The following is a 16,512-nucleotide window of genomic DNA, read 5'->3' on the forward strand; positions in this document are numbered from 1 at the left end:
GCACAAAGCTCTTCTGGGCGAGCAAAAACTACCTCCTGAGTTGGGTGTGGTAATGGCTTTCTTTTCTGGCCCCAATCTTCTGAACCTCTCCCTCTTACTGGACTCTCTACCTCCTTTTCAAGCTGCCATAACCAGAGGTTCTCGGTCGGTCGGCACATCTACAAGCAACAGAGATTTCACTGAAACCTGATGTTGTCTCTTGGCACTCTCTGGCTTGAGAGACAGTGATTAGAAAGAAAAAAGAAAAAAAACTCCATCAACACAGTGGCATTTTCATTTCAGCTGCTCCTGGGGGCAAAACAGAGCACTAAAGAGAAACCCCAGATTGAAAGCTTTGTGGTTATCTCCGCTTCTCATTAAAGTGCCCCTGATGATAATCACACCTACGATTACAAGATTTAACACACCTGGTCTCAAGGATGCACCAAAAGAGGAATCATCATTCATCCCATCCCATTTCCTTTTCTTTATTCACTGAGTAAGCACCATTTTATAAGTTTCAATCAGTGTAGACTGGAGATGGTTTGGAGAATAGGTGAGAGAGTTTTCATTCACGTGGCTTTTTGAAAGTGACAAAAATCTTCCATGGCCACAAATTATTTTAGAACTGGTGAGACCAGCGGTGGGTGTTGCTTTTGTTGGCTACTCATGGAAGTGAGAAATCTGGATAAGAGTTTCTATTTCTTCTCTCACTTCGCTAACTAGACATTTTGCTGTGCTTCACACACACATACATACAGGCACACTCTCACTAAGTATGTGTGCACTCAAGAGTTTTGTAGATTTTTAAAATAGTGTCATAACTCATATTTTTAAATGAACTTTTTATTTTTAAATAAGTTTACATTTACAGAGTTGCAAAGACAGTACAGACAGTGCCCACATGCCTCTTACCCAGTTTCCCCTACTGTTAATACCTTACATAACCATGGTGTGTTTCTTGAGAGTTTCGTAGAGTTTTGACAATGGATGAAAAACACTGACTCTTTCTTACTCCCTCTTGTATATCAGATTCTCAGCAAGAACTGTGTGTCCACTATAGCAATTTATTTGATTATATGAATTACCAAGTTATGATCTATGTGCTCCACCCCCATGAAGGTCCTGGATAAAAACCTGAAACTCTAACCCCTCCAGGTGAGTGTTTCCAGTTATGAAGCAACACTATTGCTACAGGAGTTTGGTGATCATCCTTCCCCTTCCTCTTTGCATCAGACACTGTTAGTTGTTTACATAATATCTATTCTCTGCCATCTTCCTGGTTAACTAAAATTCAATTCTGTCAGTGTTTTGTCAGTGTTGTCAGTGAAATACATTCCCAGCTTGACTTGCAGCTAGAAGTTATGTAAGACTGTTCTGGCCAATGAAATAAAACGGAAGTCAGCTGGACAGTTCTGGGAAACTATTTTCTTTCCTCAAAAAAGGGAACAATAAGACTGCCCTTCTTCCATCCTCCTTCTTACTAGTTTAAATCAGTCATAATGGCCAGAGCTACAGCAGCTAGCTTGTAGCTAGGAGACAAAGGCCATAAGGATTATAGAAATATTGGCCTGGATAACACTGAGCTGCTAAATCAACACCAGCCACCACCTACCTACAGATTTCTTGTGATGTGAGAAAAACAAACCCTTACTTGCATAAGCCACTGTAGTTGGAGTTTTCATAACTTGCAGCTGAACACTTTTCTACCAGATAAACATATTTAATCCAAAACCTAAACTTATACAAGACAGATGAGAAAGGAGGGTAGTGCAGCTGAAAATAAACTTCAGAAAAGGGGCCATTTGTAATCTCAGTGGTCTAACTGCTGGCCAGAAACAATAGCAAGTAGATATTTCAGAAAAAATGTGGATGTGTAGGGGAGGAAGGGGATAATTAATGAGTCTAAGCTTGTACAAAAATGGTGTCAGGAACTTGATATGGCAAAATTCTAGCATGAATAAAGCCTGTTTGTCTGACAAAGCAATCACTCTTATAATGGTTTCACTGATAGTTAAACGCTGATGTGCTAGCCACAGCCTAGCATTGTGAAGTCTAGTAAGTACATTATTAATGCAAACTGTCTCCATAAAGTCAACTGGGAACAAGTTTCCATTAAAATCAAGAAGAAAATTAATTTAGGGGTCACTCATTCTTAGCACACATATGGACATATATACTTTCTTCCCGTATTGGCCATACCCTGGGGAGAAATCTAGCCTCTTCCACTTAGAGGAAGAAGAAAGTTTAATTTATGCAACAATTAAAATCCCATGAACTGAAATGAAACAACTAAAATCCCATGAAATGAAATATTTAGAATGAGGCCCTTTAGTAATCCAACATGAACAATTAAATGAAACAGGAATACACATTACTAAAGTTCAGACTACAGAGGCATGGTTAGTGTGTTTCAGCTAGCTCTCCTGCCCCTGTAGAGAGAATTGCAGGATTCAGAGCCTACATCCATAAGCTGGTTTTGTGTTCTGGTCTTTCAGCAGTAGCTAGCGTGTAGTTTGCCTAATATGTTACAGAGGAAATGGAGACTCTTACTGGAGATGCCAAGAAGACAATTTTCCTGCTACATAATCCCCGCTGACTGATTCATCTGCATAAGTCCATCTAGGGAAAGGTTTGAAGCCTGCACTAGTGAAAGGAAGTCTAGTAAACAGACAAAGGACAAAGAGGAAGAGAAGCTGCAAATGGCAAGAGACCAACTTACCTCAGTAGCTTTCTGGCTGAGTCCCCGAAGCAGCAGCACAATCACGTGGATGGCAGCTCTGCGCACTTGAACTTCACGATCTGTTTTAGCCACAGCAATCAGGCAAGCTGTTATCTAGAAGGATGAGGGAAGAAGACAATAAAAATCAGGACTGTACAATTACCAATAATAGCCTTTTGACTGTGCTCTGCTTTCTTCACATTCATCAAGAGCAATCTGGCATAGAGAGGGGTGGAGAGCTTCCTCATTCTCAATAAAGAGGGAAAAACCTAGGTGTAGAGATCTTGATTCAGTCTGGCTTTTCTGGAAAAGGATAAAATCTGGTTTGGAATTCAGGGAGCAGATTAGGGAGTGGGAAGTAATATGTATAAATAATATCTATTTTTAAAAAGGTAAGGTCAAATGGGAACATGTCTTCAAAAGTGGGAAGAACTGTTACTTGTCCCCCTTTGGGGACATCAAATTGAAGGAAGAAAAGATAGTTCAAAACATGGCTGTATCTAGGGACTGAGGACCATGGAGATTTAGCTATGCAGCCTTCAGAATTCAAGGGCTGGCATGAATATGAATGTGTCATTGATGAAAGTTCCAGACCAGGGATATAGAAATATTTAAACTGATCTTCAGCATGTCCAGATGTTCCGGCCCCACAAATCTAGTGTACAATCTGTGTGAGTCACCAAGGACCAATTTCCAAGACTCCTTGCCTGGGCTTCTTCATTTGTGAAGTAGGCCTCTCAGTGCTAATTTACCTGAAAAGATGGCTCTATAACAGAAAAGACAGACTGGAAATAACCTGAAAAACATGGTGCCAGATATATAATAATCATATCTCATAAAATGAGACAGTCTCTACACCCCAAACCAACCCCCTCCCCGACTCCTGGTAGGTATAAAACTATTCTAAAACCTCAATAAAGAGACAACATTAAAAACAACAACAACAACAAACCTTTCCGAGGCATTAGTGCAAGAGTTAAAAGAAAAAACACTAATTTTCAAAGTGTGACCAGTAGCAGCAACAATCTGAAGGTAAGCCTAAATTATTTGATTGGTCGCTCACATACTTTTGCTATTTCATTTTAAAACTGGGTAAGTGTATTTCTTGGCCAACAGTGGAGGGATTTCTAACCATGATAAGAAAATAGCCAGACTGTGTGTTTGGAAACGTGGATAAATACATACTATGTTTAAAGAATGGTTTAAAAAAGGATAAGGGCACAAATGAGGAAATAAGCCTTGTGCAGAAGTTTTAACTATGCAGGTTGTATTTTTCACAGCTTTCAAACAGTTGGGCATAGTTCAAAGTGCCTAATTAATCAATGATGGCAAAGAGATTAGAAAAAGAAGTTTGTTCTTAAATATAATCGCATCTGTGATGCAGTGGCATTTAATTAAGTTGTACATCTATTAGACAAACTTGCAGCTTGCAAGTGAAGAGAAATCCCAGATAAACTGAACTCTTTATGGGCTATTTTTCAAAAAGATCCAATAAGCTTCTTCTGCATTTGACCCAGGACACCCTGACCCCAAGGCCAGCAGAGGTTTCCATACCTCTGGCATCAATGGTAGAAGCAATTCAGTCCTAGAAGGAATTCCTTGGGTGACCTTCAAACAGGCAACAATGTAATAGCTACATCTACTTGCAGGTTTAGTATTTACAAGATAAGAGCTGAAATCAGAGAAACAAGTTACAGCTAGGTCTCAGTCCTTTCTGACATACATTAAGTTCAGCTTGTTCAGTCCAATAACTAAAATATGAAAGCCAGCCCAGGGTCATGGAATGTGCTGATGCTCCCTAGCCTTTTGCCTGCTTCCCCCTAGATTTAGTTATGGGCCCATGTTTCCATATCTGGCAGACCAAGATATGGCCAGAACCCTGTCAGTGTCTGTCTTTGCCACCCATGTTCTGCTTCATTATGCTTAATGGGCCAGGCTTCTGCCTCAGCTTTCAGTGTAAGGCCAGCTCTGACTGTTAGGCACTAATTCCACAGTCAGGATAGGCAGAAGCATCCTAGCTGGAAAAGGGCTTTCCTTTCAAGATGAGTTCTTGAATCTCTCTGCCACCCTGAACGCATGGCTGAGAAAGGAGCTGGTTATTGCAACCCTAGTTGAGATCAGCTGGAATGGCATCCTGCTGGCCACAAGGCTGTTAGTGATTTATGCACCAGACTTACCAAGCCCATCTGCAATCATCCATCCAGAACCAACAAGAAGAGACTTGAAAAAAGAAGTGTGTTCATAAACCTTACTCAACACCTCTGTCATTGGCACCAAATCCTATGAAATGTGGATCAGAATTTTAATATGGCCTTGTAGATATCATCCAGATTAAAACAACAACAAAACTCCAGCTGCCATTGAGTCAATTTCCTACTCATAGCAACCCCATGTGTTTCAGTGTAGAACTGTGCTCCATAGTTTTCAATGGCTATGACCTTTCGGAAGTAGATCACCAGGCCTTTCTTCCTAGCTGCCTCTGGGTGAATTTGAACCACCAACCTTTCAGTTAGTAGCTGAGCTTAACCATTTGTGTCACCCAGAGTCTCCCATCCAGTTATAAGAACAGCAAAAGTGAAAGAAACCTCTTCTGTTCAGGTCAAGTTCCCATAACCAACTTGTAAGGTTGTTATCCTGCAGGCCAATGGGGCAGAGACCCCTCATCAAACACTAGAAACAGGAAGGCTATGTGATCATTCTCTTCCATCTATCCAATTTGAACAAGTCATTCTCATGGCTAGTCTATCTCACCTTCAACCCCAAGCAAATACTCAGTGTTGCTCTCCACCCCTAAAAGCCTTGACCAACAGATAGATGATGTAAGGTCTTTTTACTAATTTATGAACTGGTGTAGTATTTCTATTCTCTGTTTCTAAGTTCTCCCAGAGGGCAGAAACACATTCTGTGTGATCTTCATGACACCTGCACTGAAGGTCAATGCACCTATTCTAATAAGCCATATTATGGACGGCTTTCTCTTTGCTGGCTCAATTACATAAATCATATCTGCTTCTGAAAGACATACAGAGAGAAAGATGATGATTGCTTTAGATACATTAAAAGCTCAACTTAAGCAATTTAACACTTGACAGGAGCCAACAGAAATATGGAAAAACATCAGTCCCAAACAGCTGGCACAGACCAAGCATAATCAGAACTATATAAATAAAGATAATACAAACTGCAAGATTACCAAAAAAAACCACTTTGGAAAATTCCAGAAGAGAAAGTACCAGAGTTGAGCTATGTATTAAGGAAGTATGGCTTCTACCTTTCAACTGCATCTTCATTCCTTTTCCTAAAGTTTCCTTTGTTAAAATTCAGTCTGCTATCTTGTCTGAAACTAGACAGTCTGTTCCTTTATTTCATAAACTAAGAAACCCTAACAGCAAAGACAGTCTGACCTCTAATTCATATGTCCTCAGCTTGCTCACTTAACCTGCCACAGAAGAAAATCATGATGGCTACTTTAGCTTCCTTGGTGTTTCCCAGGACACCCACCTGAGTGTTCATCCGAGGGGTCTCTGTATCCTCAAATTTCACTAGCCATGTCACTTAGGAAACAGCACCGATCCTGGCAAAACTGGTGATAAATTCAGATCATTCAGTGGGATCAGAAGCAGTAGCTTTCCATCAGACCTCAGAGTTCAGGCATGAGGAATTCTGGGCACCACATTAAAAGGAAATTGCTCCATGGACTTGTCACCTGGGACACATCTTACTTGCTGTTCCTAGGAAAGGCCTCTCACTGTGGTTCACTTAAATCATGTTTACTTCTCATAAAGAGCAAGAAAGATGAAAGAGCCTATCAAGACTTAGTTTCAAGCAACACAGCCCTTGACAGGAACAAGGAGAAATTGGGAAAAATAATAATGCTTTACAGACATGTTAAATCTTGACATCTACAGAAAAACCTGAATTCTCAGTACAAAGATTGTGGAAGGTTTGAATTTGCATGTCAATTCCTTCTCTATCAGAAGGCACCATCACAGCACAGAAAGTGGCCACAGTTGGTTCAATTATATATCAAAACAGATTACGCTTCTCCTCTGTCTCTGCCTGTCTAACATCTGATCAATGTAACCTTCCTGATGCCGTAACACGTCTAACTGAGTGGCCCCAGCTCTGTGTTCCCTCAGCACCTTGTGCTTGGCTCTATCATATCACTCTAGTTCATGGTCTGTTTATTCCTCTGTGTTTTACATTCTACCGAGGTCTCCTTCTGGGAAGAGACTGGGTTCTTTATCAGTACCCTCTGGCATGATACCTGCCACATGCAATGCAGGAGAATTCCTGCAGTTTGCAGCCAAAGGCAAGTTTCCCCAAAGTTAAAGTCCTTCCTCCACCAGTACACACTGAGGCTAAGCGTTCTTGAGATTACAAAATACTTTAAGAGCTTTCCTGAGATACTGAAAGAATTGTCACAGAAGAAGGCACTCTAATCTTTTAAAACATCAGTTAGATCATTTTATTCCTTTGTCCTGGCTTTTGGACTGGCCACCATATCTCAGACGCCTCCTACTACTCTTCACCTAACCCTTTTCACTCAAACCACACTGGCCTTGCTGTTCCCCAGCACATGTCTTAGGGCCTCTGTACTTCTTACTCCCTCCACCTGGATTCTCTCTCCTCAGGCATCTGCCTGTATCAGCCCCTTGCTTCTTTCAGGTCTTTGCTCAAATGTCACTCATCAGAGAAGATCCAAGTTCAGACAATAACAGCTCCCTTCATGCCCCTTATCTTAACTTGATTTACCTCCTTAGCATTTACCACCATCTGACACACTATATATTTACTGTTAACTTGTTTATTGCCTACCTTCCTGTAAAAACGACTTGGGGGCGGTGTCTGACCTCCTCTAGCTTCACAAGGCAGAAGGAGAAACAAGATCAACAGCCCAAGGCTGATTCCTATGAGGTGGAGGTCAGATATGACTCCTCTCTCGGACATCTTTACCAATTCTGACACCAACGGTCCCTCCCACAGCATTCTCTACTTCTCTGCTGGGCTTGATAATTCACTGCAATGGCCACACAGAACTCACAGACAATACTCAGGATTATGGGGTTTATTAGGGAAGTAACAGGTTACAATTCAGGTTCAGGGACGCTCAGGACACAGTTCTTCCATCAGGACAGCCTCTTTCAGCTGTTACAGGCACACCTCTCTCTGGCCCTAGGCCTCTGCTTGCTCAGACAAGTGTTACAAAGTTTTTTTTAGCTCCTGCCAATAAGTGCCCAGGGGCATTCAGCTTTCTGTGCAGTCTCTCCTGCTGGTCTCTCTTGCCACCGCTTCTCTGCCACCACTTCTCGCCATCTTCAGGGTTACAGCTCTCTGTCTCCTGGGTCCAGGAGCTTCTCAGCACAGGGATCCTGGGTCCAAAGGATGCGCTCTCTGCTCCTGGCTCTTCTTCCTTGGTGGTGATAGGATCCTCTCCTGCTCAGGAATTGGCTCTATTTTAAAGCAAAATTGACCAATCCCCTTGGAGGGCCACAACTGCCTCGTTTGCAATCCCGCCCAATTACCTGGGTGGGAGTTACAAGACCATGGTGAGAAAGCCCACACAAAAGCACTGCATTTCCTCTAGAATATCAGCTCCATGAGGACAGGGACTTGACTGTGTTCACATCTGGATTCCCACCACCTAGCACATAGCTTAGTTGTAGGCCCATAACTGGCACAGGAGTAAGCGCTCAATAAATATTTGTTGAATGAATAAACAAATGAATGAAGAATTATTTAAGAGCCATGCCAAGTATCCCATGTTTTTCATGCGAATGGACAAGAGTCATCTGACTATAGGAAGAGTCAATTGCTGAAATACTAAGATTGACAGGTGTCCAAGCATGTTAAAACTGGTTTGGCATTGATGACAAAGCAAGCGTGGGATGCTACAAAAGAAGTAACATCTTAAAAGAAGAGACCAAAATTATGTGGGATGGAAACACGTGGTTTTTCAAATCAGAGGGAATTTACTACCTTCTGAAGTTTCACTGCCAAAAGCAAGCTCTATTAAGACAAAGCTACCTGACCCTTCCTGATGGTAGATTTTCTCATTTGGCAATTCTCTTCCTTTTCAAGGACACAAAAGCAGTCTTGTAAATAAACTGAAAACATTAACTGAGAGGCAATATAGGGGAGTGGTTAAGAGCAAGGATTCTGGAATCAACTGCTTGCATTCAAATCCCAGCCCTACCACTTCCTGTGTTTGATCTTGACAAATTAATCAATCTCTCTGTGCCTCAGTTCCCTCTGTAAGGATTGGATCAGTTGGCATACATAAGGCACTCAGAAGAGTATTATGTGCTTGTTATTATTACTAATATTAAACATATTATAATTAGTCTTCCCAACCAGCCTTATCCTCCTCTTTGTTCAATATTTTGTCAGCAAACACTGAGCACCTACTATATGCCAAGAATTGTGATAGGTGCTAGGGGGTATAAAAAGGTAAACAAAGATTGATTATTTCCTTCATGTGCTCACAATTTATTAATGATCATGCACTCTATTGGGATTGATGTTACAGAAACAATACAGGTCTTTAGAAGTGGGGCAGGGTCACTGGACAAGGGGTTTGCCAGGAGCAGGTGCCCCCAAGCTCCTCTCCTTGATTTTAAGTTGAAACACAAGGAAGAGCTCAGGGTCACAACTGGTGCTTCTCTTCATGTCAGCACCCATGGTAGGCAAAGAGCCTACTACCTATTCACGTTCCATTTCTGAAGCACCCCTACCCCTTCAGTCCAACCTTTTAGATCTTCCTATTGATCTTCAAACATGTCAGGCTGTCCCACACCACAGTGTCTTTGCACAAACCGCTCCCTCTGATGAAATGCTCACTTCTGCCTTCTTGGGCCGCCTAATTTCTACTCATTCTTCAAATTAAACTCAAGGGTATCCTCCTCCAGTATATCTTTGCCAACTCCAAGTCTGACACCAAGCACCTCTGACAATGGACTGTAACTGCAGTCATTGATTACGTACAACCAAAAGGCAAGGTGACATAAGTTTTTGTATTCCAAGCCCCTAGCAAAGGGCCTCACGCATCGTAGGTGTTTGATAAATGTGTGACTCAGGACATTGGTCTTCTCACTTCCCTGCTACTCATCATCCTCATCATTGTCATCATCAGCTCCCTTCAAGACCAAAATGCTCCTTAAAGAAAAATCTCAATATAGAAAAATAAAATTTCTTGGTCTTTGCTCAAATGTCACCTTCTCAATGAGGCTTACCTTGAATATCCTATTTAACACTACAACCTCCCCTCTACCCAACAGTACAATCCTGATCACTTTTACCCTGCTCTACTTTTTTTTTTCCCATAGCACTAATCATTGTCTAACATAGTATGTAATTTATTTATTTACTATGTATATTTTTTATTATCTGAATCCTCTCACTAGACTGTAAGCTCCATGAAGATGTCTTGTGGACTGATGTGTGTTGTTGTTGTCAGTTTCCAAGTCAACTCCAACTCATAGTGACCTTATGTATAACAGAATGAGACATCCGGTCCTGTGCCATCTTCATGTGTGCTAGGTGCCTAGAATACTGCTTAGCACATAGGAGGCTCTGAATAAAAAGTGCTGAATGGATCATTATGTTAAGCATATACATTCTCTCTAAATCCTTGTAACAATCTTGCATTATAGATATTTTAATCCCATCTTCTAGATCAGAAGACTGAACCTCAGAGTCTAAGTCATCTGTTCAAGTGAACTCAGGTGATAGAGCCCTCATTTATTCCCATCTCTGAGTGCTTCTGGGAATTTGGTTCTCTATCAACAGGTGCCGTGGGTCTCCAGAAAGCTGACACCTCTTAAATGTAATAAAGCCTGCTCTAGCTCAGTCTTTCTAATCAACCAAATGAAGAACTTTCTCTAACACTTTCAAGAGCAAATCATATGCCAACAGCATTCTACAATTTCCTTAAGAGAGAGAAAGGGAAGCGTTTAGGGACTCAAAACGAAGTATGGTCTCAGTGTTTTGGGCTCAGAGAAGATCACAATGTTCAGGTATTGTTAAGGTTCATTAGTTTTAGAGCCTGAGCTGATTCACTTGGAGATCTGGGGGGAAAGGTTTATTTAGTTCACGGCTACGTTAAAAAAAAAAAAAATAAATGTGATGCTTGCACAACTCTGTGAATATACTAAAAGCCACTGAATTGTACACTTTAAATGGATGAATTGCATAGTATGTGAATTATATCTCAATAAAGCAGTTATTAAAAGTAATATTTGGGTTTGGTTCAGATCATGGTCCATCAGCTTATTTCAGCTGGTAGTTTTTATGGTTCAGCTTGGTTTGAGTCATGTGAAGAGACCAAGAAAAAAGAAAAAAATGTGGGAACCATTTCAGTATCTGACCCAGTAAAGTTATAACAGGCTGAAATCTTTAGACAATATAACCAAATAGACCCAAAAAGGCCCTCTCTTACAAGTTAATACTACTAAGGAACAAGAGATTTGCTAAGTGTCAAAACAGCCAAAGATCATGTGCTTACTGGTCCATGCACATCAGAGCACTTAAGTTTTAAGTCAGTGAATTTTTGATGTTAACTATTGTTTCTAAGTTATTAAAAAAAGATACAAAAAGTTGGGGTTAGGGGTAGGCCTGGTGACCTGTGAAGGAAGAGTTCTTAGTTAAAGGAGAGGAAATGACTAACATATAACTTTCCTAAAAATCCTAAGTTGGAATCCTAAGAGTAGCCTTTGTAATCAATAAAGTAAAGCATGTAAACTCAGGAATCAGGAAATAACATGAATACAAGTGTATGTATACATCTGTGAGTGTGCTTTTCCTCTTATTTATAAGACTCAATCACTAGACATTGAAGAAAATTCCTTCTTACTACACACTTATTATTTAATGTTCAACAGGATCCTAATATGGTAAAAGAAGCCATTATTACAATTTTCTAAGTTTTCGTTATTGTGAAGTTATGTGCTCTAGATGAGTAATCTGAGTCTCTTGTTGTAAATTAAAAAGTTAATCTAAACTCTAGTTTTTTAACTTATTTATAATTTATAAGCCATTTTCTTCCAAAAAAATATTTAAGACAGCCAAGCACATGTGGTAATAAAAAGACTCCTGGCCATACATTAACTAGTCTTTTAATGCCCATCAGCATCTTTAAATAACAGAATGCCTAGCACATGGTAGGTACGCAAAATGTATATTGACATATCGATGACTAAATAAATACAAGGGCAAAGATAAAAGTTACAAAGCTGAAGGATTCACACGAGGACGCAAGATACTCATAGAGGGCAAAAGCAAGATGCACGTTTCATTAAATCATAAACTCTGAAACCAGGAGGAACTTCCAGACCCAACACCTTGTACTGCTATTATTTTGGTTGCCCATTCATCCTTTCAACAATTATTTACTGAGTGCCTACTATGTAGCAGGCACTAAGTATCAAATGAATAAAACACAGAAATTAGTCCTTTTCTGGTAAACAACTGCATTCCCCCTGAACACAGGGCACCTGTGACTAGAGAGGGCCAACTAGAGTATTTGCCTGAGATTTTTCTGTCAACAGAGATAAGGTACACAGATGGCCCAGAGACCCCGGCCCAGAGACCCAGGTTAAAGTTCTATCCTCTCTTCCTCAAGGTTTTTTCAATTCTGTTTGTTACCCCAGAATTTTTATACAGTAAATCCCCATTCATTGCTTAAAGTAGCTAAGATGACTTCCTGTTACTTGCCACTAAAAAGGTCTTATTAATATAACTTCCATTATACATACGAGAAAAATGAGGCCTAGAGAGAGATTATATACCTTACTTGTTCTGTCTCACAGGCAGGCAAAAAGAACACACGTCTCCTGACTCCCAATCCCAAACTATATGTGGGTCCAAGTAAAAACAAGCATTAGAGGAAGCAACTGACATATAGTACCTCATGAACCATGGAGCCCAGCAGAAAGTCCAGCCTCTGGCACAGTTCTCCAAGGTTGGATAAGCTGCTGGCTCTGTGAGCACTATCTGGATCTCTTGTTCCCCTCAGGAAGGTGTGGATCAGAGGTTCTCGGTACTTTGAGACCATGTCTCCTACAGAAAAAGGGAAGAAATCAAAACCTGTTAAAACAAATTTTCAACTTTTTAAGGAAAGAATAATATCACCATGGTACATGGTATAGAGTTTTATACTTTTCAAAGTACTTGTATAACCATTAGAAATCATGTTCTGGAAGAATAGTTAATGTCAGGGAAAATACCCATGATGTATTATTGTGTGAAAAAGCAAGTAGAATCCCAATTTTACTTTAAAAATCTACATAAAGAGATAAAATATTTTAAGAAGGTATTTCCTCAAGATGTTAGTAGTAGTTATTACAAAGAGTCAGATTATGGGAAACTTTAAAAATTTTACATATGCCTACAAGAAAATGCATATATCATAAATATAATAGCTTGATAAACTTTCAAAAACTTAACAGAATTGTCACTAGCCCATGACCACACAAAGATCAAGTTGTGGCTCCCAGATTAGACCCCAGTCACTAGTCAAGCACTTTTCCTGCAAATTTTTATTATTTTCTCTCTCTCTCTTTTTTTTTTTTTTTATTGTACTTTAGGTGAAGGTTTACAAAAAAAACTAGCTTCTTATTATAGTCACTACACATATTGTTTTATGACATTGGTTAACAACCCCACGTAAACCCTCTCCCTTCTCGACCTTTTTTTTTTTTTAGTGAAAATATACATAGCCAAAGATATACCATTTCAAAAATTTCTACATGCACAATTCAGTGACATCAATTACGTTCTTCCAGTTGTGCTGCTATTCTCACTTTAGATGAAGGTTTACAGAACAAAATAGTTTCTCATTAAACAGTTAGTACACTGCAAATTTTTAATTTGCTCTTCTGAGCTGCCTACTGAGATGACCAAATTAAACGAAAGGCAATCAAGGTATTTTGGGTCTCTGTCAAAGAGAGAACAATGATTCATTCTTTCACTGACATACATTTTTATGGAGAGGCCCACTATGTGCTACGCACTGATTCAGATGCTCAAGATATACCAGCAAAGAAAAGACAGAAAGATCATGGAGCTTACATTCTTATGGGAGAGAAATAAATTAATTTTGTAGTATGTTAAAAGGTAATAAATGCTATGGGGAAGAAAAAGTAAAGTAAGGTAAGGGAAATAAGGAGCAACGAAAAGGTGATCCAGGTAGGCTTCATTGAGATGGTGACATTTAAGCAAAGATTCGAAGGTGAGGTCAGCCATGTGGATATCTGAGGGGAAAGCATACCAGGAAGAGGAAACAGCCAGTGCAAAAACACTGCAGAGGAGTGTGCTCGGTATGTCTGAGGAAATTCAAGGAAGCCCAAGAGGAGAGTAGTAGGAAATGGAGCTACAGAGGTAATGACAAGGGTGGGGCAGTAGTGCAGCTCTTGTAGGGTCTTGTAGGTACTATAAGGACTTGGACTTTTTTCTCTGATTAAAATGGAGAATTTTGAGCAGAGGAGTGCAGAAACATCACTCTGGTTGCTGTGCTAAAAACAGACCGTAGGATTACTGTGCATGTCTAGGGTAGGAGCAAAGGTAGAAGTTAGGATGCTACTGCAGTAATCTGTTGAGAAAGGATGGTGACTTGGACAGTAGAGGTGGTAAGAAAAAGATTCTGCATATATTTTAAAGACAGAGCAAACATGACTTCCTAATGACTCCAAGAATGACTCTCAGGATTTTTGCTTTTGTGACTGGAAGGATGAAGTTACTACCAACTGAGATAGGCAAATCTCTGGTGAAGCAGGTTTGGGGCAAAAGAAAAGATCACGGTTCAGTTTTAGACATGTGGAGTATGCAGTTAGAGATTTATATGCACTGACATGGAAAGGTCTCCTCAAGACACTGTTAAGTAAAAAAAACTAATAGAAGCAGTATATTCCACTACGTATATAAAAATGCACACATACAGCTTCTTTCACTATTAACAAACCAAACTTACAAAAGCCCTCAACTGAGGGTTTCCCTCATTTCCGCTGAGCCTCTACTTGACAATGAAAAAGGAAGAAAGAAGAATTGATGCATTTGAATTGTGGTGTTCGCAAGGAATACTGAATGTACCATGGACTGCCAGAAGAACAAAAAAATCAGTCTTAGAAGAAACATAACCAGAATGCTCCTTAGAAGCAAGGATGGTGAGACTTCAGCATGCTTATTTTGGACATGTCATCAGGAAAGACACCCATTTACTGAATAATTAACCATGTACCAGGCACTGTGCTAAACACTTTACTTTATTAGCTCACAAAATTCTGTGAGGTAGACATTATTATACCCATTTTAAGATAAAACCAAGAGAGATGGATTAAATAACTTGTCCTAAGAGTAAACAGAGCCAGGATCAAACTTAAATCTGTCTCATTTTTAATTCCTATGATATATTCCACCACTCGTTTTGTCAGTTTGTCATACTGTGGTAGCTTGCATGTTGCTGTGATGCTGGAAGCTATGCCACCAGTATTTCAAATACCAGCATGGTCACCCATGGTGGACAGGTTTCAGCGGAGCTTCCAGACTAAGACAGACTAGGAAGAAGGACCTGGTGTGATCTATTTCTCAAAAAATTGGCACGTGGAAATCTTATGAATAGCAGCAGAGAACTGTCTGACATAGTGCCGGAAGATGAGTCCCTCAAGTTGGAAGGCATTCAAAATAAGACTGGGGAAGAGCTGCCTCCTCAAAGTAGAGTCGACTTAATGACATGGATGGAATCAAGCTTTTGGGACCTTCATTTGCTAACATAGCATAACTCAAAATGAGAAGAAACAGCTGCAAACATTCATCAATAATCAGAAAATGGAATGTATGAAGTATGAATCTAGGAAAATTTCAAAATTTCAAAAATGAAGTCGAATGCATAAAGATCGATATCCCAGGCATTAGTGAGCTGAAATGGAATAGTATTGGTCATTTTGAATCAGACAATCATATCGTCTACTATGCTGGGAATGACAAATTGAAGAGAAATGGCGTCAGATTCATTGTCAAAAAGAACATTTCAAGATCAATCTTGAAGTACAACATTGTCAGTGACAGGATAACATCCATACACCTACAAGGAAGACCAGTTAATATGACAATTATTCAAATTTATGCACCAACCACCAAAGCCAAAGATGAAGAAACTGAAGATTTTTACTAGCTTCTGCAGTCTGAAATTGGTCAAACACGTAATCAAGATGCAATGATAATTACTGGGGATTGGAAAGCAAAAGTTGGCAACAAAGAAGGATTGGTATGTGGAAAATATGGCCCTGGTGATAGAAATGACGCCGAAGATTGCACGATAGAATTTTGCAAGGCCAACGACTTACTCATTGCAAATACCTTTTTTCACCAACATAAACAGCGACTATACATGTGGACCTCACCAGATGGAATACACAGAAATCAAATCCACTAAATCTGTGGAAAGAGATGATGGAGAAGCTCAGTATCATCAGTCACACCAAAGCCAGGAGCTGACTGCGGAACAGACTGTCAATTGCTCATATGCAAGTTCAAGCTGAAGCTGCAGAAAATTAAAACAAGTCCACAAGAGCCAAAGTAGGGCCTTGAGTATATCCCACCTGAATTTACAGACCATTTCAGGAACAGATTTGATGCAGTGAACACTAATGACTGAAGACCAAAGAAGTTGTGGCATGACATCAAGACATCATCTAAGAAGAAAGCAAAAGGTCATTAAAAAGTCAGGAAAGAAAGAAAAGACCAAAATGGATGTCAGAAGAGACTCTGAAACTTGCTCTTGAACATAGAGCAGCTAAAGAGAAAGGAAGAAATGATGA

General features: G+C 39.9%; 1 protein-coding gene across 2 annotated transcripts in view; it reads right to left on the bottom strand.

Moving 5' to 3' along the window:
* The window catches only part of TANGO6 (transport and golgi organization 6 homolog), a 176,545-nt gene that overhangs the window by 33,098 nt on the left and 126,935 nt on the right, over nt 1-16,512 (bottom strand). For both annotated transcript variants that reach the window (XM_004371450.2, XM_023726793.1), the window contains exons 16-17: nt 12,606-12,757; nt 2,702-2,815 (exon numbers count right to left, since the gene is read on the bottom strand). In XM_004371450.2, coding sequence (XP_004371507.1) covers nt 2,702-2,815; nt 12,606-12,757 — 266 coding nt within the window. The remainder of the gene's footprint in view (nt 1-2,701; nt 2,816-12,605; nt 12,758-16,512) is intronic.

This window comes from Trichechus manatus, unplaced genomic scaffold, assembly GCF_000243295.1.
Source record: "Trichechus manatus latirostris isolate Lorelei unplaced genomic scaffold, TriManLat1.0 scaffold00014, whole genome shotgun sequence".
NCBI classification, from domain to species: Eukaryota; Metazoa; Chordata; class Mammalia; order Sirenia; family Trichechidae; genus Trichechus; species Trichechus manatus.